This window comes from Mesoplodon densirostris, chromosome 9 (assembly GCF_025265405.1).
Source record: "Mesoplodon densirostris isolate mMesDen1 chromosome 9, mMesDen1 primary haplotype, whole genome shotgun sequence".
Lineage (NCBI taxonomy): Eukaryota > Metazoa > Chordata > Mammalia > Artiodactyla > Ziphiidae > Mesoplodon > Mesoplodon densirostris.
This window is the reverse complement of record NC_082669.1, coordinates 107,370,957-107,394,001: the sequence shown is the minus strand read 5'-3', so window position 1 is coordinate 107,394,001 and position 23,045 is coordinate 107,370,957. Positions and strand designations below refer to the sequence as shown.

At 58.6% G+C, this 23,045-nt stretch overlaps 3 protein-coding genes across 9 annotated transcripts; 1 reads left to right on the top strand and 2 right to left on the bottom strand.

The window, feature by feature from the left end:
* The first annotated feature begins 1,674 nt into the window (after positions 1 to 1,674).
* RARRES2 (retinoic acid receptor responder 2) lies at positions 1,675 to 4,914 on the top strand. Of its 2 annotated transcripts, none has more exons than XM_060108064.1 (6): positions 1,675 to 1,782; positions 2,720 to 2,917; positions 3,147 to 3,251; positions 4,212 to 4,307; positions 4,496 to 4,622; positions 4,806 to 4,914. In XM_060108064.1, the coding sequence occupies exons 2-5, from the start codon at positions 2,744 to 2,746 to the stop codon at positions 4,610 to 4,612; spliced, it is 492 nt and encodes a 163-aa protein (XP_059964047.1). In that variant the 5' UTR covers positions 1,675 to 1,782; positions 2,720 to 2,743; the 3' UTR covers positions 4,613 to 4,622; positions 4,806 to 4,914. The 2 variants fall into 2 exon arrangements, with proteins under 2 accessions (XP_059964047.1, XP_059964046.1); XM_060108063.1 differs by having other exon boundaries at positions 4,493 to 4,622.
* Positions 3,539 to 19,648, bottom strand: LRRC61 (leucine rich repeat containing 61). 6 transcript variants are annotated; one of them, XM_060108058.1, is made up of 5 exons: positions 19,510 to 19,648; positions 18,926 to 19,069; positions 17,412 to 17,552; positions 17,154 to 17,308; positions 3,539 to 6,676 (listed from the first exon to the last, which is right to left on the bottom strand). In XM_060108058.1, the coding sequence occupies exon 5, from the start codon at positions 6,513 to 6,515 to the stop codon at positions 5,739 to 5,741; it is 777 nt and encodes a 258-aa protein (XP_059964041.1). In that variant the 5' UTR covers positions 6,516 to 6,676; positions 17,154 to 17,308; positions 17,412 to 17,552; positions 18,926 to 19,069; positions 19,510 to 19,648; the 3' UTR covers positions 3,539 to 5,738. The 6 variants fall into 6 exon arrangements, with proteins under 6 accessions (XP_059964041.1, XP_059964040.1, XP_059964042.1 ...); XM_060108057.1 differs by having other exon boundaries at positions 17,412 to 17,533; XM_060108059.1 differs by having other exon boundaries at positions 17,412 to 17,485.
* Positions 12,128 to 12,806, bottom strand: LOC132495967 (zinc finger BED domain-containing protein 6-like). Its single transcript, XM_060108062.1, has one exon. The coding sequence runs from the start codon at positions 12,794 to 12,796 to the stop codon at positions 12,200 to 12,202; it is 597 nt and encodes a 198-aa protein (XP_059964045.1). The 5' UTR covers positions 12,797 to 12,806; the 3' UTR covers positions 12,128 to 12,199.
* Positions 19,649 to 23,045: the final 3,397 nt, after the last annotated feature.

The window sequence follows — 23,045 nt, the reverse complement described above, 5'->3', positions numbered from 1 at the left end:
CCTAACTCAGACAGGTGTAGTTTTGAAACTGATATGCTTTTGCTTCAAGGTCAAATTGATTCTCTGAAAAAAACATATACTAGTTTGTCCCTGTGGTAGCAAATATTAAAGGAAAATGTTTTGGGTACTCAGTTCGGTTATTGGAAAACTTTGCTAGAATGACTCGGATATGTGAATCTCCACTTTCAACTGTGATGCCCGGGAAGATCATTAACCACTACTAAGTAGCTAAGTGCTGTCACCGCTCCCCTGGGTTGGGACGCGTCACCTGGTGCTGAGCTCATGAATGTGCGTTAAGTAGCCCCTTCACATGTCCCCACCCGTGACTGCCCTGCAGTGGGTTGCCCGCCCCTCACATTCCTTTCTCCCAAAGGGAACTTTGTCTCGCTGTGTGACCTACACTGTATTTGCACCCAGCGCCCAGCCTCCTTCCTTGCCGGCTGCCACCACGCTGCACCAGCCTCCCTGGCTCCCCCAGGCCTCATACAGACCCTACCAAAGGCAGGAGGACTTCTATCCCAGCTTGTCCTCAGCTCAAAGTTTTCTCTGGTCACCCACCCCCAGGACGTCCCCGGCACGAGGCCCTGGGCTGGGAAATGTGTTCTGCATGCGTATTGTCTCTCCAGCCCCCACCCCAGAAGCTCCTGGAGAACAAAGACCCCAGCGCTCATCTCTGCTTAACGATTGTCACTCACAGATGGGACTGAAATGTTGACGGTGGGATTTCAGCCGCCAGAACCGGCTAATTGAAGCCAAGGATCCTTCTGGCACCCCCAGAGCACATTTCAAAGGAAGCTTTCAGCTCCACGTGGAGAATCCTGGCAGGGGTACATAGGGAAGGGAAGAAAACCTTGGGCCAAACACTGGGTCATCTGTCACTTTCCACTTTGCTCGTTTAATCCTCAAAACAACCCCTAAAGGTAGGGTCTCTGACCCCCCCCCACCACCACCACCACAGAGAAGGGAGAAGTTCCAGGCATCTGGGCAGGTAACTGAGGTCCTCTCTGTGGGAGACCAGCCCTGGTGACGGACACACCAAGTCCCAGAGCTTGTTCTTATTTGCTCAGGACCAGCAGGAGTTGGACCCCTGTCTTCCCTGACCCCCCATCAGCCTTATGAATCCCACCTCACCCTTCACCCACGTGAGACGCTGCAGTCTGTCGCCACCATGGGTGGGACGTGATCCTTCACGACTGGACATGTTTGCTGGTGTTGGAGGTGGTCAGACACCAGAGTCACCTCTAAAGGAGATGCCTTCCCTCTCAGAGCGGCTTTAGGGCGCGGGAAGCAGGGGGAGGGATAAATGACTCCTCAAGGTCTCATGTGGTTTTGAGGATGTCTGTGTTTCTGGCAAGAATTTCCTGAAATCAGTGTCTTGGGGACGCTAGGGACTGGTCGCCCGGGAAGGGCCTAAGGAAAGGGCAGCCCTACCTGGGGGGGCAGGGCAGTCCCACATCCCACTGCGAAGAGGCCTGGTCAGCCAAGCCAAACCGAGAAGGCCAACAGCTGGAGCTCCTCTGCTGGGGCAGCGGGAGGAGAGGGGAAGGGAGGGTGGGATGGGGAGGGAAGTCCCGGGAGGGCTGGCGGCCCTGGCGGGTGGGGAGGAGCCTCAGCTGCTGGGAGCTGGAGGGGGCCCAGGAGGTGGGAGGGGGAGGAGATGGGGGCCGACCCGAGAGAGACGCCGGAGGGGGTGCCGGGAAGAGGCTGACAGCCTGGCCAGGAGTGGGCCTCGGCCGTGGCCTCGGGAGGGCGTAGGAGAGACCCCAAGGCGCAAGAAAGGAGGTGAGGAGGGGAGAATGGCAGGACAGCTGGACGGGAGGATGGGGCGGGCAAAGGGCGCAGCTCCAAAGGGTAAGATTGGGCAACTTGTCTGTGAGCCCTCTCTTCACGGCAAGACCCTGGTAGCTTTTCACTGCGGGGGTCTCAGTTTCCACATCTGTGGCTTTCTGGTCCCAAGAAGACTGTACAGGCAGAGTTCCCGGGGAGGGTCCAGCCCTCAGGAGACCCCAGTCATGGATTGGGGGGGCGGGATCAGAGGGCTGGGAGAGGGCTGGTGGCAAAGGCTCTAGAAAAAACAGCCAGGGAGGGAGGGTCTGCTCTGGAAAGAAAGCCCTGGTGGGTCCGAGGAGAGGCCCCCATTTCTGGGGTGGGGGGCTCGGAGGGCCAAGGGCACCGGGCCATTTCAGCACAGGGAGGGTTAAGCATCCTCCCACTTCCCACCGGCTCTTGGCCCCTCCCTCGTGTTTACATCCTCTCCAAAATATTCAGCCTCCAGCTGGCCTCCATTCTGGGTCTGCCCCTCCCCACCTCCAGTTGCGGGCTGCATGCTGAGGGTCAGGGCCCAGGACTCCACAGAGCCAGCGGTCTGGGGACTGGGGTCAGAGACAATGGGAGAGAAGATGGGCCAGAAAAGCGGGGGAGGGCTGGAGGGGGCAACAGTGCTGCTCCCCAAGCTGCTGGCCTGAGGACTACAGCCAACTCAGCACCTACCCAGGACAGGGCCAAAGCCGCCCTGAGCTGGACCTGGGAACAGTGGGGTCAGGGGAGGGGGAGGGGAAGGGCTAGGGGAATACCAGGGCAATCTCAGCAAAGCGCCACTCCCTGTCCCTCCACCTTTGCCCAGAGCTCTACCAGATGTGGTCCCCAAGCCACAGGGCCCGGGAGTTAGTGGCTCCGCGGGCTGGCACATGAGCTGAGGATCCACACATACCCTTCGCAGGGTCAGGGTGACTAAGGTGAAGCAATGTGGCAGCTGTTGCTCCCGCTGGCCCTGTGGCCGGGTGCCATGGGCTTGGGCAGGGCGGAGCTCACGGCGGCCCAGCACCGGGGCCTGCAGGTGGCCCTGGAGGAGTTCCACCAGCATCCGCCCGTGCAGTGGGCCTTCCGGGAGACCAGTGTGGACAGTGCCATGGACATGGTGAGCGACACCCCAGGGAGGGGAGGAGGATGGTCGGCATGTTCCCAGAGTTCCCAGGGAGGAGGTACAAGGGCGCCTGGGCCCCGGCGGCACCCAGCTCTCCAGAGAAGGGCCAGCCAGCCCAGCCATCTCCTGGGACGCGCTGTCTCATGGCGGGGAGGAGGGACAGGTCACGTCCAGGAAGGGCGCTGCGTGCTCAGCTGGCTGGCTTTCCTCTGTCTGTGGGTAGCCCTTCCTGGCCGGGACCTTTGTGAGGCTGGAGTTTAAGCTCCAGCAGACGAACTGCAGGAAGAAGGACTGGAAGAAAGCTGAGTGCACGGTCAAGCCCAGCGGGGTAAGTGAAGGCACACGCGTGTGACGGGGCATGTGCTCCGTGCGGGGGTGTGCGACTGGGGTTCAGTAGGAGATCCAGCGAGAAGCCTCAGGCTGGAGACCCCAGGGCGGAGCAGCGTCCCTGGCAGATGACTTGCCTGTCTTGGCTAGTGGTTGTGATGGTTGCAGGTGGGCTGGGGGCCTGGACAGGCAGGAGGAGGGACGGCTGGGCTACCCCGAGGACACATGCTCTTCAGAGTGGGTCTACCTTCCATGCCATCCAAGTTCCTCTCTCAGGTTTCGCGTCACCGGTGGAAGAAGACCATGGTATGGGCTTCGGGTGGTCTCTACCCTAGGCCTGGTGAATTCCCCATTTCCTGTGTTTTCAAGTGGAGATGGCCCAGCCCAGGCTGATTCATAACAGGGCTTGACTGTCATCAGCCACCTTGGGGTCAAAGTCACTGCCATGGGGGCGATCCTGGGGCCGGGAGCGCAACCATCTGGTGTCCAGTCTCAGCTCTGCCAACCACCAGCCCTGTTACTTCCCAGGTTCTTTGAAGGCCTCAGTTTCCTCCATCTGTTAAGGGAGGGACTGGATTATACTAGTGGTTTTCTAGACTTTTATACCAGGACCATTGTGTTCAATTCAAATCTTACAAGAAAATACAAATAAATATAACAGATGACAGCAGAGCGGCTCAGGTGGAAGTCAGGTGGGGAGAAGCCACCTGGACGAGGAGTCCCACCTACACACACGCGCGCACGCACACAGCCACACACTCAGGGTTCATAGTTTGAAAACTGCAGGATGGTTTGACTTCCGGAATTTCCCGGTCTGAGGGTGGGCTGAGCCTGGAACCACCTGGCCTGCCAGGGGAACCCCCGTTGTACGCTGCCCACCAGTTCCCACTCTCACCCTCGGGGCCGCAGGCCTCCCCTCACTCACCCCTTTCCTCTCTGAGCTCTATGCCCCCCTCGCCAGAGAAAGCGGAAATGCCTGGCCTGCATCAAGCTGGACTCTGAAGATAAAGTCCTGGGCCGGATGGTCCACTGCCCCATAGAGACACAGGTTCAACGGGTAAGAGTGGGCGGAGGAGGGACCAGAGGTTGGGGAGGGAGCTGGTGGACAGAAACTGGGCCTGTGGGAGAGGTTGGAGGCGGAAGCCTGCATGGAGGGGCGAGGAGGGCTCTGGGCCTGAGCCTCCTCTGGGCCTGGGGAATGGGGGCGGTGGAGGGGGCACGGCCTGAGCAGCTCGGCTGCAGCAGGAGCTACAGGAGCGCCAGGAGGCCCAGTGCAGCAGAGTGGAGCGCGCCGGCGAGGACCCTCACGGCCACTACTTTCCGGGGCAGTTCGCCTTCTTGAAAGCCTCGCCCCCCAACTGAGGCCTGACTGGTAGGTGGCCAGCCAGGAGGGAGGACGAGGCGGAGGACAGCCAGGTGGGGCAGGGATGGAGAGGAGGCTGGAGCTGCGGCTGGCCTGCCAGGAGGAGAGAGGCTGGGAGCCTGAAGACAGCTGGGACGGGGCCCAAACAGCCTCCGTCATACCCAGTCTTAGTTTCTCTTCCCTTCCCTCTAGAATTTCACCTGGCTTCCTGGAAGCAGCGTGAGGGAAGTAACAAGTGAAAGCCCGCCCTCCCTTCTCTCCGCCCAAGTTGGACTGTCCCATTGTCCCTAATAAAAGTGCTCTAGAGCTGCGTTCTCTCCTCCCCTCGCATTCCCTCCCTCCCTCCTGAGAGCAGCAGGAGGAAAAGGCCCCAGTGCTCCAGACTCACAGGGAGAAAGCAGAGCCCGGAGGGGGAGCAGGATGCCTCCCATCAGGACGACACCCAGAAAGCTGCATGCTCCTCCTTCCCCAGGAGAGGCCAGAGGCAGCGGGACCCAGGCTTGTTTTCAGGGGCCCACGCACAATGACAGGCAGCGATGCAAATTAAAACACGAGTATTCAATGAGGAGTGCACGGGTGGGCATGGCAGTGGAGGCTTCAGGGAGACCCGGGACTGGGGGGCACAGCAGAGGGTCACTTGGACAGGCCAACCTGGAAGATGCGGCTTCCACGCTCCGAGCTCTGCCGCGTCCTCTCCCAGGACGGGCTGGGCAGGAGGCTCGCCATCCCTGCCTCTCACCTTTAGCCTTAGGACCAAGCAACTTTATTCCACTAAGCCTCAGGCTCAGGCAGCCAGGAGTGGCAGCAGCTATGGACACGAGGAGGCCGTGCCTCCTCCCAGGAGCGCAGCGTAGGTACAGGACAGCCTCACACGGTGCCAGCTGCCTGAGGAGGGTCCAAGGGAGGTGTGTCCCTGATGGATGGGTGGGGAATTTTCCTTGAGGGAGGTGTGAGAGGGAGGGGAGGTGTGAGAGGGAGGGGGGCTGCTCTTAGGCAGGGGGGCCCGTGTGCAGGGCCCGTGTGCAGGGCCCATGTGCAGGGCCAGTGGCCAGCATGATGAAGCCATGAATACAAGCAGGGAGGCCACAGCGTGCCAACCCCAAGGGCCACAGCCACAGGGCGCATTCAAAAGACAAAGGAGGTGGCGCGGGCGGGGCTGAGCGCCTGCTCGGCCTGGGCCAGGCTGTCCCTGGCCTGGCGGTCCAGGTCGTGACACTCCTGCAGCGTGTCCTGGAACTGGCGGCAGGCCTCCTCCAGGATGGAGCTGCTGCGCGTGGGCCAGGACTCCCAGTAGCCGGGCTCCACCCAGGGCTGGGCCTCCACGGCTCGCGGGCCGGAGCCGGAGCTGGGGCGCAAGGAGCTGTCCAGGTCCCGGCACAGCTGGTAGAAGTCACTGCCACACCCGCTCACGCGCTCGCCATCGATGACCTTCAGGCCGGGCAGCAGCTCTCGGACTGAGGCCCAGTAGGAGGGGCTGGCGCACAGCGGGTTGCTGAGCCGGGCCAAGGGGTCGCAGAGCCGCAGGCGCTCAAGGCCCCGCAGCGCCACCAGACACTGCAGCTGCCCAGGGCCGGCCAGCAGGTTGCCCGCGGCGTTGAGACTCTGCAGGTTCTCGCAGGAGGCCAGGGGCTCCAGCCCCGTCAGCCGGTTGTTGGCCACGTTGAGCACGGTCAGCTGGCGCAGGGAGGCCAGCGGGCCCAGCTGGGTGAGCGCGTTGCCCGAAAGGTCCAGCCACTCGAGGCCCAAGCACTCCCCCAGGCAGCCCAGGTCCACCAGCCCCAGGCCCTGCAGCTTCAGCAGCAGGATGGACTCCAGGGCGAACTCGCCTGAGCGCGCCTTGAGCAGCTGAGGGGTGACGCGCACCCCGTCAGCCTCCCCCGACTTCTCACCCCGAGGCTCCATGAGACGAAGTGGGTCCAGGTGGCCGGGGCCCCGGCAGCTCCGTCACGGTGATGCAGGTGCCACTGGCGGTCAGGGGGCTGCTCACCGCAAAGGACACCCCGTCCACTCAGCCTGGCCTGGACGCCTGTCTCCGACACCCCCGCTCAAGGGCCAGCAGGTCCCTGAGGAGAAACAGTCAAAGAGTAAGCGGGTCTCTGAGCACCTCAGTGACCGCCCAACCTCCACCGCCAGGGCCAGAGACCTAGACGGCCCGGCGGGACCTGAGGACGGGAGTCCAGGGCGCAGGAGGGTGAAAAGCCCCTCCGAGGGAGGTGGGCCAGGCACAGGCCCTTGCCTAAGGGGGTCCTGGCTCGGCTCTGGCGGTTACGGCCATGCTGGGGGGGACTCAGGCCCGCCGTTACCCATTCTTTCCGTCTCCCGAATCTGCTCCGGAGACACGATCTCACTACTTTCCTTTCTTGGTAACTGCTCACGATTGTCTGTATTAATTCTGAGGGGTTTCCTTCTAACCATTTACACTTATTTTTGAAGAGATAACAGGTCACCATCATCGCCAATCTCTTTTGTTTCCTTCCTGGGAGAGCCATGCATTGGCAAACACAAATGAGAGCACCTGGGTCTTCTTGACAATTTTTTAAAAAAAATCAGCAATGAATTCAAAGTGGTTTCCACGTTCCATGGGCCAACTTGTGACCTCTGGTGGCAGCTGTGGGGCCTGAGGGCTCAGCCTTCAGTCCTTGATGAGGAAACTGAGGTGAGGGAGGGCGGGGACAGCAGAGGCACGGGGAGTAAGTGGCAACACTCCCAGGCCCCTCCCCTTTGCTCCCCCGACCCTTGCCTGTCAAGACCAGCTCTTCACTGTGGCACCAACTGAACAGCGCCCATCGCTGCCAGCCAGACAGCATGGTTCCAGCTGCAAACACAGGCCAAGGGGGGGTGGGGAGGGGAGGCCGGGCAGTCAAGGAAGCCGTCCTGGAAGGAGGGCAGGGTGGCACCTATGTTGTATCCAGAAAAGGGGAGGGAGGGTACTTTCTAGTCACCAGTGGCCGTGGGGTGGCAGAAACCCAGGTGTCAGTGCAAGACAAGAGCACGAGGCAGGAGGCCAGGGGGAGGGACGCCGGCGATGCCGAGCCAGCGCAGAAGGGTCAGGGTCTAAGAAGAGAGGAAAACAAGCAGACCTCTGCTCCGAGTGGCAGCTCCCCAACCCCACAGACTGTGGCCGGGCCCAGGCCAGGCGGGGTGAGGCCTGCAGAGAAACAAGGAGCCGTTCACTCCTGCTGTTTACAAAACCTGGGGCTCCAGAGCCTCCGCCAGGCCCCGAGGCTGCGTTTCTACAGCAACACCACTCCTCAGGCCCCCTCCAAGAAAATCAGACCCAGAGCTCCTCCCACACGCCCCAGGGAGCTGGGGAGGCTGCTAACACATCCGACCCCCACCCCACCTCTGAGAAGGGGGCCCTACATCCTTCCCCAGCTCCCCTTCAGTCTGCAGCAGCCCAGCTCCCTCTTCACTTCTACCAACGTTTCTGCCCAAAAGGCATGGAGGCACCCGCTAAGAAACCTGGTCACTCTACGGAAGCATCTGCTGGGTTTGTAAGCAGCGAGCGATGCAGCCACCTCCATGTTGGTTAAACCTGCTCTGGTCCACAGGGCACCGGGCACCAGAGATGGGCCATAAAAGCACTAGCCAGAGACCAGGACCCCGCCCGAGGGCAAGGAGCGATGCGATGAGAGGAGGGAGGAGATCGTGTGCCCGGAACCTGGCCATGTGACCGGAGGCCGGGCTCCTGTCTCGCACTTGGGGTGTCCTGTGGCATCGGCCTCAGGAGGCAGCGGCGAGTCCAGGATGACGGGGTCCAGGCACCGTCTGTGAGCGAGGCACAACGGGCCAGCCTCGGGGGACACCACCTCTTCAAGTATCTGCGGGCCTCTCTCCAGGGGTACGCACATCCTCCCAGCCACTATTTTGGGGGTGAAAGCGGTCAAGAAGCCCTGGTGTACAGTCAGGGGCTGAAGTCGGGACAACACCCACATGCCCTGAGGCTGAATGGAGGGTACTGATGAGCAGCTGGGGGTGGGGAAGACAACACGCCAGGCTCCAGGGAAGAGCCACCAGCCCCGTGTTCAAATGCCCCGCCGCCGCCGGGGGGACGGGCTGGGGGGGAAGCGATGCCCTGAGGAACCCCGACAGCGATGGGGATGGAGGTGGTGTGCAAAGGGAGGGAAAGAACAAGGGGGCGGGCAGAGAACGGTGTGTGCATGCCCACGTCCTGCAGAAGAGGATGGGGGAGCGGGAAGATCGTGCTGGGACTGGACGTCAGGCCTCCTGTGCCCCCAAGGTCCCATCTGGCAGGAGCCACGTGCCCCGCCAGCACTTGGCCCTGTGCCCTCGGCCCTGGGTGCCACGCCCTTGTCTGCAGTTAGATGAACAGCACCGCAGTCACAACCTGATTCTCCAGCGTGTCCATGACCTCTGCTCGGCTCCTGGGCCCCATCTTACCTCAGATCTGCACACTTCAACCAGGCAGGGGCCCACACGCCTGTGCAAACCCAGCCAATGCAGAGGCCAGCAGCGGAGAGCAGGCTCCGCGCGACGCGAGAATGGCTCGTCCACGCGCAACAGCGTTAATGTTCCTCTAAAAAACCAGAATCACCCTGGTCCTCTTCAGGAAATGAGCGAACAGAGGCTGCTGGCCCAACATGTGTCTGTGAAAAGGACTCGGTCACACGGACAAGGCTATGACTGAAACAGGTGACTCCGGATCTCCGGGGCGGGGGGGGCCCACCTCCCCTTGTTCAGAGCCAGCAGTTCTGAGTCTCAGTTTACCTATGTAGGGAATGGGCCAGAAGAGGATGTCGTGAGTCGCCAGGGCAGGGCAGAGCTAAGTCTAGGGAAGAAATGGTTCAACTCGGAGCAGCCTCGGGTGGACAGTCACCTGGCCGCTTCGGTGAACTGGGGCCCCTTCCTCCGCCCCATTCCCTTCCGACCACAACCTGGCGCAGGGTGCTTGGACCCGGCACTGCCGCCATCTGGGGCTGGGGTAAGTCTCTGCTGCGGAGGCTCCTCTGTGCGTCACTGTCTTCCACCCACGAGAGGACAGGAGCAATCCCCCCACAAGCTGTGACAACCAAGACATCTCTAGGCGTTGCCCAATGGCCCCTGGGGGACAAAACTGCCCCCAGTTGAGAACCACCGCTCCAGAGCCCGAGCCCCCAAGCTCGGCTCGGGACCGTCAGGCTTCTCAGCTCCTCCCTTCCACTGCCCTCGTCTTCCTCGCACGCCCCCACCCTGCTGCCGCGCCGGTCCAGGCCTCCCGTCTCCGAGAACAAGGAGAGCCGCTGAGGGGAGGCCCCACAGCAAGGGGACAGTGGCTCTCCCAGGAGGAGCTCGACGGGTGGCAGCACTGACCAGTGCATGGCCCCCAGGACAGCTTTCGTTGGGGCCCGTGACACCCCTGCCCCCACCTGACCTACTACACCCGAATCTGCGCGAGAGGCACAGGACGCCTCCGGTTTAAGATGCTCTCAGGCGATTCTCGTTGACCTCTGAGACCCACGTGCCATTTAAGGCAGGGAGGCAGGGAGAGGTCCAGGGCCGGGCCCTGATCTCACCACCCAAATGCACCGGATGCAGAGTCCAGACGTTAAGGGGTCGCAGCCCTAGTCTCAGCCTCTCCCCCAGGGGCGCCGGCCTCTCCTCACAGGGAGCCTGTGCAGACATGCCCTCCAGCAGCCGGGAAAGAAGACACGGCCTGAGCAGCGCAGAGGTGAGACTTCACTTCCTATCATGGTGCTCCAACCACTGAACACAAGCTGTATAAAGCCTTATTCAAGAAAACGCCATGTTACACTGAAAATACAGCATACTAACTAGCACAGAGGGTATGATCTCAAAGTAAAAAAGGAAGTATGTCAAAGTATTCACAGAGGCTGAGTGAAAGGATTACGGTGAATTTTCCTGCTTCCTTACATTCTCAGTAACTTCCGAACGTCCTACAGTGAATTAGTCGCAGTGACACAGGGGAAGCGAGGGGACAGGCTCCCGGGCTCAACCGCACGGCCAGGGCCAAAGTGCAAGATAGGCCTTGGTGCCTCTATGCCCCACCCCGCCAAAGTCCCTCTCCCAGCGGCCCAGCACCTCGGCGGAGCTGGACTTGGGTCTCCTGAGTGTGCCGGGCCTCGCCCTTCCTTCTTTTCCCACTGATCCCACCAGAGCCTGGGCCCCATGCCCTCAGGTCCTGCACTCGACCCTAAAGGAACTCAGGCCGGTCTGTCACTAGGATACATGCCCTTTCTTGCTTCCTGAGACTGCTTTCACTGTAGAAAGAAGAAACCCCAAGGCTTCCAGTAGTCTGGAAACAAACTACAGGTGACAACGGCCACGTGATGACTGGGCGTCCCAGCTCTCCTCGATCACACGCCCACAGGAGCTGGGCGGTGCCCTCCAGCAGGGCTCTTGGGAACCCCGGGATCCACGGCAAAGTACAGACCCTAAGAAGACCCGTGTGTGTGTGTGGGCCCCTCCCTCTTCAAGTGGCTACTCTATCATATTAGGGTTTCTTTCCTGTCCCGAAAGAGCGTCCACGGCTTACCCAGGCCCTAGGTGGCCGAGGATATCCCGCACGGCGCCTGGCTGCTCTGAGAACGCAGACCTTGAGGGCCTGCCGCCCCGACACACACGGACAAGCCGCGTGTAGGGCCCCTTGCCCACCGACACTTTAAAGGAGCACCGCGGTCCATACGCTGCGTGGTACAATTCAGAGTCACCGATGACCAAAGCCCACCCTCCCGCCCACCTACCGCCACAGTGACTCCAGCAGTGGGCAGATAGAAGATGACATCTCCACAAAAACGAAAATGACAATCTGTCAAGAACTGAGAAACTGTCCTCATTCCTTTCAAACAAGTTTTGGAGCCTGGCTGTCCCTGCCTAATGTCCTAGGATGCGACACTGTGCCCCCTCCCGTCATCTATGCAGACTTCCCACAGGCAGCTTTTCAGGGCATCGGACCCTGCAGTCAGACTCACCGGCCTGCCCGCCTCGGCCAGGTCTCTGCTGGGGAAGACAAGGGGCGCGGGTGTAGCTCGGGAAATGCTCCAGGTTGGTCTTCAAGAAGAGAAGACGCTCAGCCGTCTCCACTGGGAGAGGGCAGTCATGCTCCACGATGGCGGGGCCGCCCAGGGAGGCAAAGACACTTGCAGAGAAGGCGCCCGTCAGGGGGTAGGATAGATAGATGGTGGCCAGTCTCACCAGGTCGGGCTGGACGTCCCGCCACTTTTGCCAGTAAGCAGGGAGTCCTCCTGGGCACCCACTGTCTCGTTCTCACGCAGGTACTTCTTGTGGATGATGCTGGCCAGGTGGCTCTCCGTGGAGAGGGAAGCGCCGCTCCGCTCCAAGACCAGCAGCCCCCCGGCTCTCCACCTGCTCCGGGAGGCTCCTCTCCCTCTGGCCCAGCAGCAAGGACCCAGAGGTCCCGCTTCTCTGCTCGGGTGCTTGCCGGCCCTTCCCTTCGGCCCCAGGGCTCCCGGCTCCTGTGCGGCTCAGGGGCGTCCACACGCACAGCAGTGGGGCCCTGCAGGGAAGGGGAGGGCGGCAGGAGTACTCAGACACCACGAGCTCCTTCACCTCGTACACGAGAACTTGCTTCCAATGGTTGATGTCGGCCCCCTCGGGGAGGGTGGCCTCTATCCTGCCCTTGAAGCAGGGTCCAGCAGGGTCGCCAGCACGAACTGCTCATGGTGGAAGAGCTCAGGGAGCTGGTGGTCTGTGGAGAGCTGCAGGGCCAGGCCCTCGGCCAGCCACACGGCCACGCCCATCTCCCCGGCGCTCCGCTCCTCAAAGCGCCCGCGAACCTGCGCCGGGAAGACGTGCAGGTAGCGCGGCTGGGGCAGCACCAGGCTTAAGGCGGCCTGCGCGCTGCTCACCTCCCGGACCACCGTCCAGAAGGGCTGCGGGAGCTTGACCAGACTGTCCGCCAGGCTCCGCAACACGGCCGACAGGGCCGCCCCTGCCTTCCCCAGCTGCTGTGTCTCCAGCCACTCCAGCAAGGGATAGGCGGACACCCAGGGATGCGAGAGCCCCAGGAAGGGCTGGTGGGCTGGGAGGCCGCACTGCCGCTGCAGCTGGGAGGAGCCGCCGGGCTTCCGCAGAGCCTTGGAAGTGGCTGCAGATGGCCCTAGCCGTGCCCAGCATGATCTGGACACTATGATGGTGACACAGAAGTTTCCCACCAGGGAGTCGAGGCAGTGAGCGAAGCAAGGGGCGTGGGTGTAGCCCCCCATCCTCACGGCCTGCTCCAGGCTCGGGCAGCCGCCCGACACCAGGAAGCCCAGGCGCAGAGAGCTGTGGCCAAGCCACACGCTGAGCTGCCCCTGCAGCTCCTGTGGCCAGTCTCCACAGCCCTGTCCAGGGGCAGGCGTCGGACCCAGGGATGGCCTGCCTCCTTGGGCTGCCTGATGCCACCTGCCGGCCACCCAGCTGCGTCACCCCACAGTGGGCGGTGACAGCCACGTAGTCCACGTCCGCAACCCGGGCTGCCACGGAAACAGTGAGGTGGACGCGGCCGCCCTCGGCCCACTGCATCCCCTGACGCACCTGCTCGCCCATCGCCCCGTGCAGCAGGGGCAGGGCTTCACGGGAGAAGGCGGCTGGAGATGGCAGGCGGTAGCGATGGTCCATCTGGGCCATAAACCTCCTGAAGAGCGGGGCAAAGACAAAGGAGAGGGGCCGCGCCAGGCTGCAGAGCAACTCGGCAGTGCTCTGGTTCCAGGCCCGTGCTCGGAGCTGGCTGGGGGCACATACGCCACCTCAGTCCTCCCCAACTGCCGTCGGTGGGAGTAGGCAGGGGAGGCCGAGCCTGTATCAGCTGCTCGGGCCCGCCTGTCCGTTACCATCTTCCAGAGGTGAGGCTTCCGGCAGCAGCATGGTGATGGCCGCTCCTCGGGGCACGGCTGGTGGCCCCCGTGGGCAGGCCCTTCTGCTTCTTTTCGGGCACCCCTCCCCACTCCTCCCCAGGGCCGGCTGCAGCTGGCTTCCTCCCCACCTCCTGCCCGTGCTTAGGTGCCAAGTGACGGACCAGAGCTGAAGGTTGGGACCACCCCTTAATTTTGCCCTGTCTGATGCTCGGTGGCACAGAGTGCACGTGACACGGCAGACATTCCTGCAGTTGATGGTAAAGAAGTGTCTCATGTCAGGCACGGGTCTCTGACCCAGGGTGTCCAGGGGGCCCGGGGAATGCCCGGGTGCCCAGCCCCTGGCCTCGGCCTGCACAGTCCTCACCAGCTTCTTCAGGCAGAGTGGCTTCTGGAGGCTCAGCAGGGGCGGCTGCTCACCCTCACCAGGATGCAAGTGCCTCCTCTTCCGTGTCTTGAGGTGACACACCTCTCCGGCCAGATGGGCTATGAGGATGTCGGCTGGCCTCGCCTCTTCATCCTCGCCAGGCTGGCCCGCCTCCAGCCTGTCCGGGCTGGCCACCTGGACCAGCAGCAAGTCAGAGGGGACCTGACTGGAGCTGCGCGCCGGGTCCCTCGACTTCCTTCCTGCCAGCTCCCCCTGCTCTCGCCATCCGTGGGCCTTCCACTTGGACACCTTCTTCTCAGGCTGCACAGGGCACTCCTGCCCCAGCACGGATTGGAGGCCACAGGGTCCGGAGTCTCCCTCTGGCTTATTCTGCCCAGCACCGGGGTGGCAATTCTCACGGGGGGCAGCCAGGCCAAGACCAGGCGTCCCCAGGGAGCAGGCTGCTCTCTTCCCCCTGCAGACCCGCAGCCCCAGGAGGCCTTCCTCCTGCTCCTCCAGGAAAGCCTGGTCAGGTGCAGGGACCCACAAGCTGCTGCAGAGGCGCAGGGTGGTCTCTTCCCCTGCAGGGATAGGTCCCTCCCACTCCTCTTCTGGGAGCCGGGGCTTCTGATTTTCCCGGGGCCACTGCGGCCTCCTCCCCTACGCGTACAAACTCAAGTTTGACCTAAGTCTCTGGCAGGTGCTCCCTGGCGCCCCAGCCAAGTTCAAAAGGGGTGTTGATAGCTCCGGTGTTGAACCTGGAGCCAGGAGAAGCCAGCGTGGCAGGCGGGGTCTTGGCTCTGATCACGGAGGAGTCAGCACACACAGGGGGCTCTTGCCCCCTGGATCCTGAGAGTGTATGTTTCTTGTGGGGCTTTTTGACTTTTCCGACTTCTGACGTGCTTGGGAGCTTGGGGCAATGAGAAGACAGGCCCAGGCTGTCCTCTGGCAAGATGACAGAAGACACGGCAAGATCTAAGGTAAGATGAAGAGAATGGCTCTCAGCCAGCTGCCTACTCACTTCGAGGCCCGCTGACGGGACAGAGGCCGGAGGGGAGAGCAGAGAGCAGAGGACGTAAGGCGTAGTAACCACGTGAAATGAATCCCAGACGCCGACCTCCTGGGTGAAGCCTGATATTCACTCCTCCAGACCAAACAGAGCAGCCCTTGACCGGAGCCCCCAGCCCTCTGCACAGGAGTGGTTTCTGTGTCCATCTTCTTTGCCACGTTAACTCACATCTTTTTTCCTTCAATGCTTATCCAGAGCCTAGTAGGCACTGGCAGTCTTCCTGTGCAATGGATACAGTATAAGGTAGGCCAGGCCCCTGTGTGCACGTGGCCCCCAGGCTGGCGGGGGGCAGATGAGAATAAAATGCTCCCACACACACCGCAGGGGAGACGAGAGCCAAGGTGCAGGGTGTGCAGGGGCGCTGCAGGGCTGGGGGACCCCAGCGGGAAGGACCTTACCAAGACGTCAGGCAGGCTTCCCGGGAAGAGCTGCGGATGCTGGGGCTGTCAGCACAGGCCACGGGGGTGTGGAGGCTGGTCTCTGCGTCCTGGGCACCTGGGCCATGCCCGGCACCTGCAGGGCCTCATAAACAGGCAACGTCGCTCGGTACCGGGGAGCGACGCAGCCCGAGGCTTCCTGAGCCTCTGTCAGAGCACGTGGTACGGGGCAGCTCCTGATGCCAGCGACGCAGGCGCCCCGCGCCCCGGCCCCCCGCGCCCCCTCCCCTTGAAGCCCACTCCTCTCTGGCTCCGGCCCCTGCTGCTCCCTGGCAGTGCCCCTGCCAAGGCCCCAGGGACCCCTGGTGCCCCACCTCAGCGCGATTCTCCGCACTACAGCACCTGCCCACGCCCCCCACCTCGAATGCTGCTGCCCGCAGCTACGGGACAGCACATCTCCTTGGCTTTCCTGTCACCTGTGACTCCTTTTCAGTCTCTGTTCCAGTCCCTCTTCCTCTGCCCGCCCCTTAATGGTGTTTCCTGGGCTTCCTCGTCTCCAGGCCTCGTCTCTCCTCCCACACCCTCTCGCGGACCAGGGCCACCTTCACCGGCTGAGCACCGCCAGCCCCTCTCGGCTCATGACTCCCTCACAGGCTTCCCCTCACCTGCTCGGCCTACAGTCAACTCGAGCTCAGTAAACAAGACTCCTGTTCACCCAGATGCTCAGACCGCAAACCTCAGCACAATCCTCGACTCCTTTCCCCACCCCCGTTCATTTCCCTGCAGATAAGGTCAAATTCAGGGCTCTCAAAAGAAAAGACACATGAAGAAGTCAGAGAAGAAACATGTGTAAAGAAGAAAAGAAAATGAGAGGGAAGGAAAAGCCCAGTGAGCTAGGCTGTGTCTCCTTGGGAAAGAGAAGATCCAGAGTAAGATGGCATAGATCCTGCCCCAAACAGCTGAGTGAGGAGTGTGCATCTCTTCAGACCAGAGCGAGATGCAGCTTAAATGAGGAGGTTTAAACCAGAACATTCTGACACTGACACGGCCTTTACTGGGGACGAGCCCGCTGGGCAGCTCAAGCGAGACTCGGCTGTGAACCAGGGTGGACAATGCGACACCGAGGAGCCCCTTCCAGCCACAGGGGCCTCCGAAGAACCGAGAGGCAACCACCGAAGCCCATCACTTGACGACCCAGTCAGCCACCAACGAACCAGGGGTCTGAAGCTCAAGGGAGGTGATGTGGTGGAGGGGCTGGATCAAGGTGTAAATGAAGTACAAGACACTGTCGTGGTCCAGGGGAAGGGCTCTAGATGTCAGAGCCAGAGGGGACTAACCTTCGCTCTTATTTTGATTGAAGAAACAGAAACCCAGAGCAGCAACGTGATGCTCAGTGGCAGAGTGGAGGACCAGAGCAGTCCATAGGCTTCACTGCTCCCGAGAACACAGAACAGGGTACTGAAACCAGGCCTGTGTCCCATCTGCTCTCACTGATGAGGGCAGAGAAAAAGAAAATACCTGTGAGTTAGGCTGCGGCCTGGGCTACACCCCAAAGCCTTCGCCTGAGGACGCACTAACTGAACCCAGGGCACCAACCCTGTGCTGTTCCCTGACCAGCCTTATCCCACCAGTCCATCTGTATTCTGCAGATACCCTTGAGCCACTTGACCATTTAACAATAATTCGTCAAATATCTACCATGAGCCAACACCGTGCCCTAAACATACAAACACAGGATAGTCACTGCTCAGCCGGCACATGGGGCTCAGGATGAGAAGACAACTTGGAAATGGCTACCGACACCAGGGCAAGGCAAGCAGGGTAAGTGCTGTGGAGCCAGGCCACGGGCTGACCGAGAGGCAAATCGAGTCTATGACACGGGAGTTTAGACTCTGTCTTGGCAGGGTCACTTACCCCACACTACTGCTTGAGGAACCTCATCCCCTGACAGTCCCTGGGGCAGGTCCGGTATCTTGGGCAATAACTGGCACCCTTTGCTCTTCACTGAAGCACACCAGGATGACAGCGAGGTGGACGCTGTGGAGAGCCAGCCTGGAGTCTACACGAATCTAAAATGTAAAATTTAAAAAGAAAATCACCCACAGACTCCAGGACTTTGATTATTAGTAAGAAGTTGTTTGTGACACTTCTCGTAACAGCTGATACACGCACCTGATACAGCGACAAGGTGGAGACTCGGGGGCCGCATCGGGTGGGACCACACGAGGCAGGTGGCAGGTGCAGCCCTGGGAAGCAGGTGGGGAGGAGGGCAGGAGCAGGTAACGGAGGCGGGACTGGAGGGGAAGGGACAGTCTGGAGAGCCATGCAGGGGGCAGATGATACTTGGGTTGCAGTGTGGAGGAGGAGGGGATACAGAGGGACATCCCAGTCCCTGCTAAATACAGTTCAGTTACAGATATAGTGATTTTGAGGTTCTTCTGGAACAACTCTTCAGGAGTAGATGTGACAGATACAGGGTCAGGGGATAGAAGTCTGAGCTAAAGATACAGATCCGTGTAAAAGTCTCCGTAGAAACTGAGGGGAAACACCAGTGGGAGAAGCGAGTGGAGGGTGGTTGCCCAGGAAACACGGACACTGTGGGGAGGGTAGAGGATGAGCAGACTCCAAAGATGCCTGACAGGCAGAGGACAGAGACACAGAGAAACCTAAGTGATGTTAGGGAAGCCAAGGGAAGACTTTCCAGAAAGGACAGACAGGGTCCCTTCAGCAGATGAAGCAAGTGGAGCCCCGGGGCTATGCAATGAGAAAGCAGGGGACACAGGCACTTGCAATGTCAAAGGGTCACGCTTTGGGGTGGGAGGGAAAAGGCTTGGCTCTCTCTCAAACGAGAGAAAAGGTACAGTGGGGAAAAAGGGAGGACGGATGGCAGGAGTTCCTGAGGGAGAGGGACTCAAGGCACAGGTGGGTGGGTTTATCCTTGCAGATGAGAAAGAAGCCTTTTTTTTTTTTTTTTTTTCCCTGACACAGCAAAGAAGGACGGCTATGGTGGCAGGCAGGTCCGTGAGTGTGGGCAGGGGGAGGGCCCAAGGCAGTTACGCCCAAGAGCCTATAGAGTCCCGAGGGGTTAGCAACCGGCTGGCTGAGCCTGAGACAGGAAGTGCCTCAGCACTTACACGTGTGTTGGCTCCATGGATTAGAGATTTCCTCCTCACTACACTCACCAGGCCTTTTCCCACACGCATGCCCAGAAGCGCAGTGGTCACTTTTCGGTTTCTCCTGGGCCTGCGTCACCCTGGGGCCTCGTGCAGAGCTCAGTCCACCCTGGGCATGCGATACGTATGCCAGACCTTTCTCCGAGTTTTCCCTCTGCCCAGTGCCACCAGCCCCCTCTTTGCTCAGCCCCTGCACTGGGGGAAGAGGAGGTGGTGCCTGTCTGTCCATCAGACCCCAGGAGACTTCAAAGCACTTGGTGAGCCTGCAAGTCCTCGGCTTCTCATTCCCCCACCCGCTCACCTATGAGGAGATGGAAGATGAAGAAAAGCATGGGACCAGAGGAATGTGTGGAAGGAAAAGAGTACAGCAAACCACTACACGTTTCGGGGTTTTGTCCCACATGCAAATTTGGCTACTTTTAAACCCTAAGGGAGAGATTTTAAATAACCAAGCTTCGTTAGATTTCACAATATGCAAAAGTGACATAAAATGAGATGTTTTAAACTACACACCAGCAGAACCCTTTGCTCTTTTCTGCGAGGCTGCTCTCCACAATGGATTGAGACCATGAATTCCAGAGCCGGTCTATGGGGGGTTTAAATTCTGGCTGCTACCCACCAGCTGTGTTCGTCTGCTACGTGTCTCGGTTTCCGCGCCTATACAACAGGGATAAAAGCATCCACCTCGCTGGCTTGTGAAAGATTAACGGAGTTAATGTACGCATATAGCAGTGTTTAAGGGCACTTCTTGGCACAGAGTGAGTGAAGGATACGAACCGCTGTCCAGTTCTGGCCTCACCGGGTGTTTCACGTGCGGGGCACTGGGAAGGGGAGGGAAGCTGGGAGGGGGACACCTGGGCCGCCCGATGGGCAGGGCAGGTCAGGGAAAGCCGCCTCGCCCCCAAGTCTACGTCTGTGACCACAACGCCCCCTCCCCGGCTTACCTACGGCCAAAGGTCTGGCTGGCTAGTGGGGCTAGCGAAGCTGTGAAGCCGGCGCAGCTCCCACGCCGGCCGACCGCGCCCCCGCGGCGGGTAGTAAGGACACGCCATCCGCCGTCCCGCTAGCTCCCACCCCCGCACCGCAGCGGGACCTACCATGAGGCGCCAAGGGCCCTGCAGAGCTTGGTGGCTGGTCCAGGTTCCGGAGCGACCTCTGGGAGCGACAGTCAGCGGGTCCTCCGCGCCCACTCCTCTCCAGCGGTTGGTATGTTCCTGCAGCAGCCAGGCAGCGCCGAGTGCGCAGGCGCAGTGCGCAGCAGCCGGAAGCAGTGGTGTTACACCGCCTCCTCCGCCGGAAGTTGTGCGCTTTTCTCACCGGACCGGGACTAGTTTATACACGTTTAACAGCGCTGGGGGTTTTTTTGGGTTTTTTTGGGTGTGTGGGTGTGGGACTTTGTTTCTTTGTTTGTGTTTAGTAGTGCTAGTTTAGCTGTGTGGCCTGGGAGGAAGCACTCGCAGGCGCTCCGGGCCGACGGTGGCCTAGTCTTGCTAGAAGGCCCCTTCTATCCCCGGCTCTGCGCTGCAGCAGTCTGACCGCCCGAGTGCAGCCCGACCGCCCGAGTGCAGTCCGGGGCTTGTGCGCACGTGCGGACGGAAGGGACCACGGTAATGCTAATGATCCGTGTGTCGGAGTCTCTTCCCGCCTTGAGAGCTCACCCAGCATTTCATGACACCCACCCAGGGTATCTCCTGGGGCAAATTCCCGGTGACACCGCGAAGGCCTCGCGGACAACCCAGGGGTCGCCCTTGTGCGCCTCCACCGAGGTGCTCTGCCAACTCCCCAAACTGAATTGTCCCGGGGCCAAAAAGGCCGCGTTTCCCGGGCTGAGCGGAGAATGCCTCTCCTCACCTGGTCCCACCTGGACACCAAAGTACCCAACTCTTGTTTCATAGGCTACCTTGAGCTGCTTTCCACCGCCAGAGTCAGACAAATTAAAGGGCCTAGGCTTGGGCACCAGCGGGCCTTGGGCAGTCCTCCCTGCTCACCTTCCCAGGGCTGATCTCAGTTCTCTCCATCTTCCAGCACCCGCGCTCTGGGCCCATCAACTCCAGGCTGGTGCAGTCCTCCAGCTTGAGCTAAAACTAGGGCCCCTGCAATGAGAGTATATATCTTTGCCCTTTATCAAAGTTATTTTTAATTTTATTTGATTCTCTCCATGCCTGAGAGATGGAGGTATTGGTTTCTCCATTATACAGATGAGGAAACGAGACTCAAGTCACACGGAGAGTTAAAGTAAGAGATGGAGGGAGCCACAGATGATTTCACAGTTGTACTGTCGCATGAGGGTCCATATAAAATGGGCTCAGCTGGTCCCTTTGCAGTGTTAACCCAGAGGCACTCTAGAACCAAGGATGACTTGATTGCAAAACTGGGAGATACAAATAATAAACTGAAAAAACTGTTGTGAAGTGTGGGTTCAAATTATTTGCCCACTTTTAAAAACTGGGTTTGTCTTATTGTTGAATTTTTTATATTCTCTATATACTTATATTTTGTTCAGTCCTTTATATATATTCAGGATACAAGTCCTTTGACAAATACGTGCATTGCAAATATTTTTTCTTAATTTGTGATTAGCTTTTCATTTTCTTAACGATGGTTTCAAAGAGCAGTAGAAAAGATGGGGCTGTCTGATCTCACCACCATCCCCTCCAAACACACCGTCTTCTTCCCTCTCTCTTCCTGGCACTAGATTCTCTAGGATTAGGGGGACTTGTAGCTAAAATACATAAAGAAATTCTATAAACCAATAGGAAAAGTACCCCCCCAAAAAAATAATAGAAAAGCAATCAAACAATATGAACAGGCACATTAGAGAACTGGAAACCCAAATGGTCAACAAACAGATGAAAAGAGAGTCAGGCTCACCAGTGATTATTAGGGAAATGCAAGTTAAAACAAGATACCATTTCACACATATTATCTGACTGAAAAAATAAAAAAGGCTGAATAACAGATGAAGTCCAGGAGTTCATATAATGTTAGTAGGAGTGTAAACAATCGCTTTGGAGGGCCATTGGGCAATATCTTGTGATGTTGAAAGTAAACGTCACCCAGAACTCCGCTCTTTACATGGAGACATACATCCTAAAGAAGTTCCAGCACATTTGCACAGACATATATAGGGATGCTGATTGTTTACAACAGGAAGACCTGGAGTAATGCAAGTGTCATCAACAAGGGAGTAGAAACGTAACATGTATATCACCCTGGGCTAGATCCATCTGTCATAACACTGCATCAGTCAGCTACGTCACCATAATCCTGCATAATAAACACCTGAAAACCCTGACTCAGAACAACAAGCATTTTTTTTTTTTTTTTGCTCATTTGACTCTGCTTCTGCTGAGGTTTGGCCAGACTTGGCTCCAGGTCATTTTGTGATTAGTCTGCTCCCCATGTTTCTTTGGGTAGGCTGCCCAGGGCATGCATTTCTCATGGTGAAGGCAGAAGCGCAAGCCATCTGCTCTATGGGCGCCTGGAGCTGGAGAAACCCTGGGAGCATGTACATACAAGTCCCATCAGTCATTGGTTGAGGAGTGTGCTGATGGCAATAATTTCCTGACAGCACTTCCAGCCTTCGGCACAGGACATGAAGACAGTGCTGGCAGTTGGAAGTTGGCTGGTATGCATGGAAGTATTCAGAGCGTGGGGAGATGCAGGGGACGTTGACTGTGGCTACTAATATATGTATCTACTCTAGTCTATTACCAGTTCTGATCTTTGCTAATATAATAGGTACTGATGGGGTTACATTGTTGTTTCAATTTGCTTTCCTTGATTATAAATGATGGGAAGCATCTTTTCATGCTCAAAAGTCATTTCTACCACTTCTTTTGTGATCTGTCTGCTTGACTCCTTTTCTATGTACCTACTCTGTCCTTTTTATCTTGTTGATGACCTCTGTGTCTGTCATGAGTTGTAAATCGTTTCCCGTTTGTCATTTATCTTTTTTAATTTTTTTCTTTTTGCCTTGCAGAAAATCTAAATTTTAATTTAAGTTTATCAAACTTCGTCTTCATCACTGCTGGATTTCTTGTTTCCCCTTCTTAGTTAGATCTTCCCCATTACAAGATAATTTCTTTTCTTTTTCTTTCTTTATTTAAGCAAAGGAGGAACAGGTTCAGAGCAGTTATTTGAACTGGGACCCAAAGTCGCAGTTAGCAAGTTGGAGGGGTCTGGATTGAAGATTTTACCCGACTCCAAAGCACATGTATCCTATTCAATTTATATGATTAAAAATTCAGGAGTCCAATCTGTCACAGTATCTTCGACTCAAACAACAAACAAACAAAATGCAAACTTTAACATACTTGTTAATCACATTAGTGTACATGGTCGCCTTGCTCTCACCATAATTTTCACCCTTTCGTCCACCCTCATCACCATAAATCATTCAGCGTCTAAGGGTTAGCAATTATGCTAACAGTTGATCAGGAGAACAGGCTGGCTTCTAAATAAAAATAAACAGTTAAAATCTGTGGTGTGGGACTAACTCCGAACACCTCAAGAAAAAAAATGAGCTCTTTGAGATGGTAATCCCTCATTCACGGCTGGGCGGGAGGGAAGCTCCCTACACGCTGGTCCCGAGGATTCCCAGCGGGCGCGTCCCTCCGTCCCTCCGAGCAGC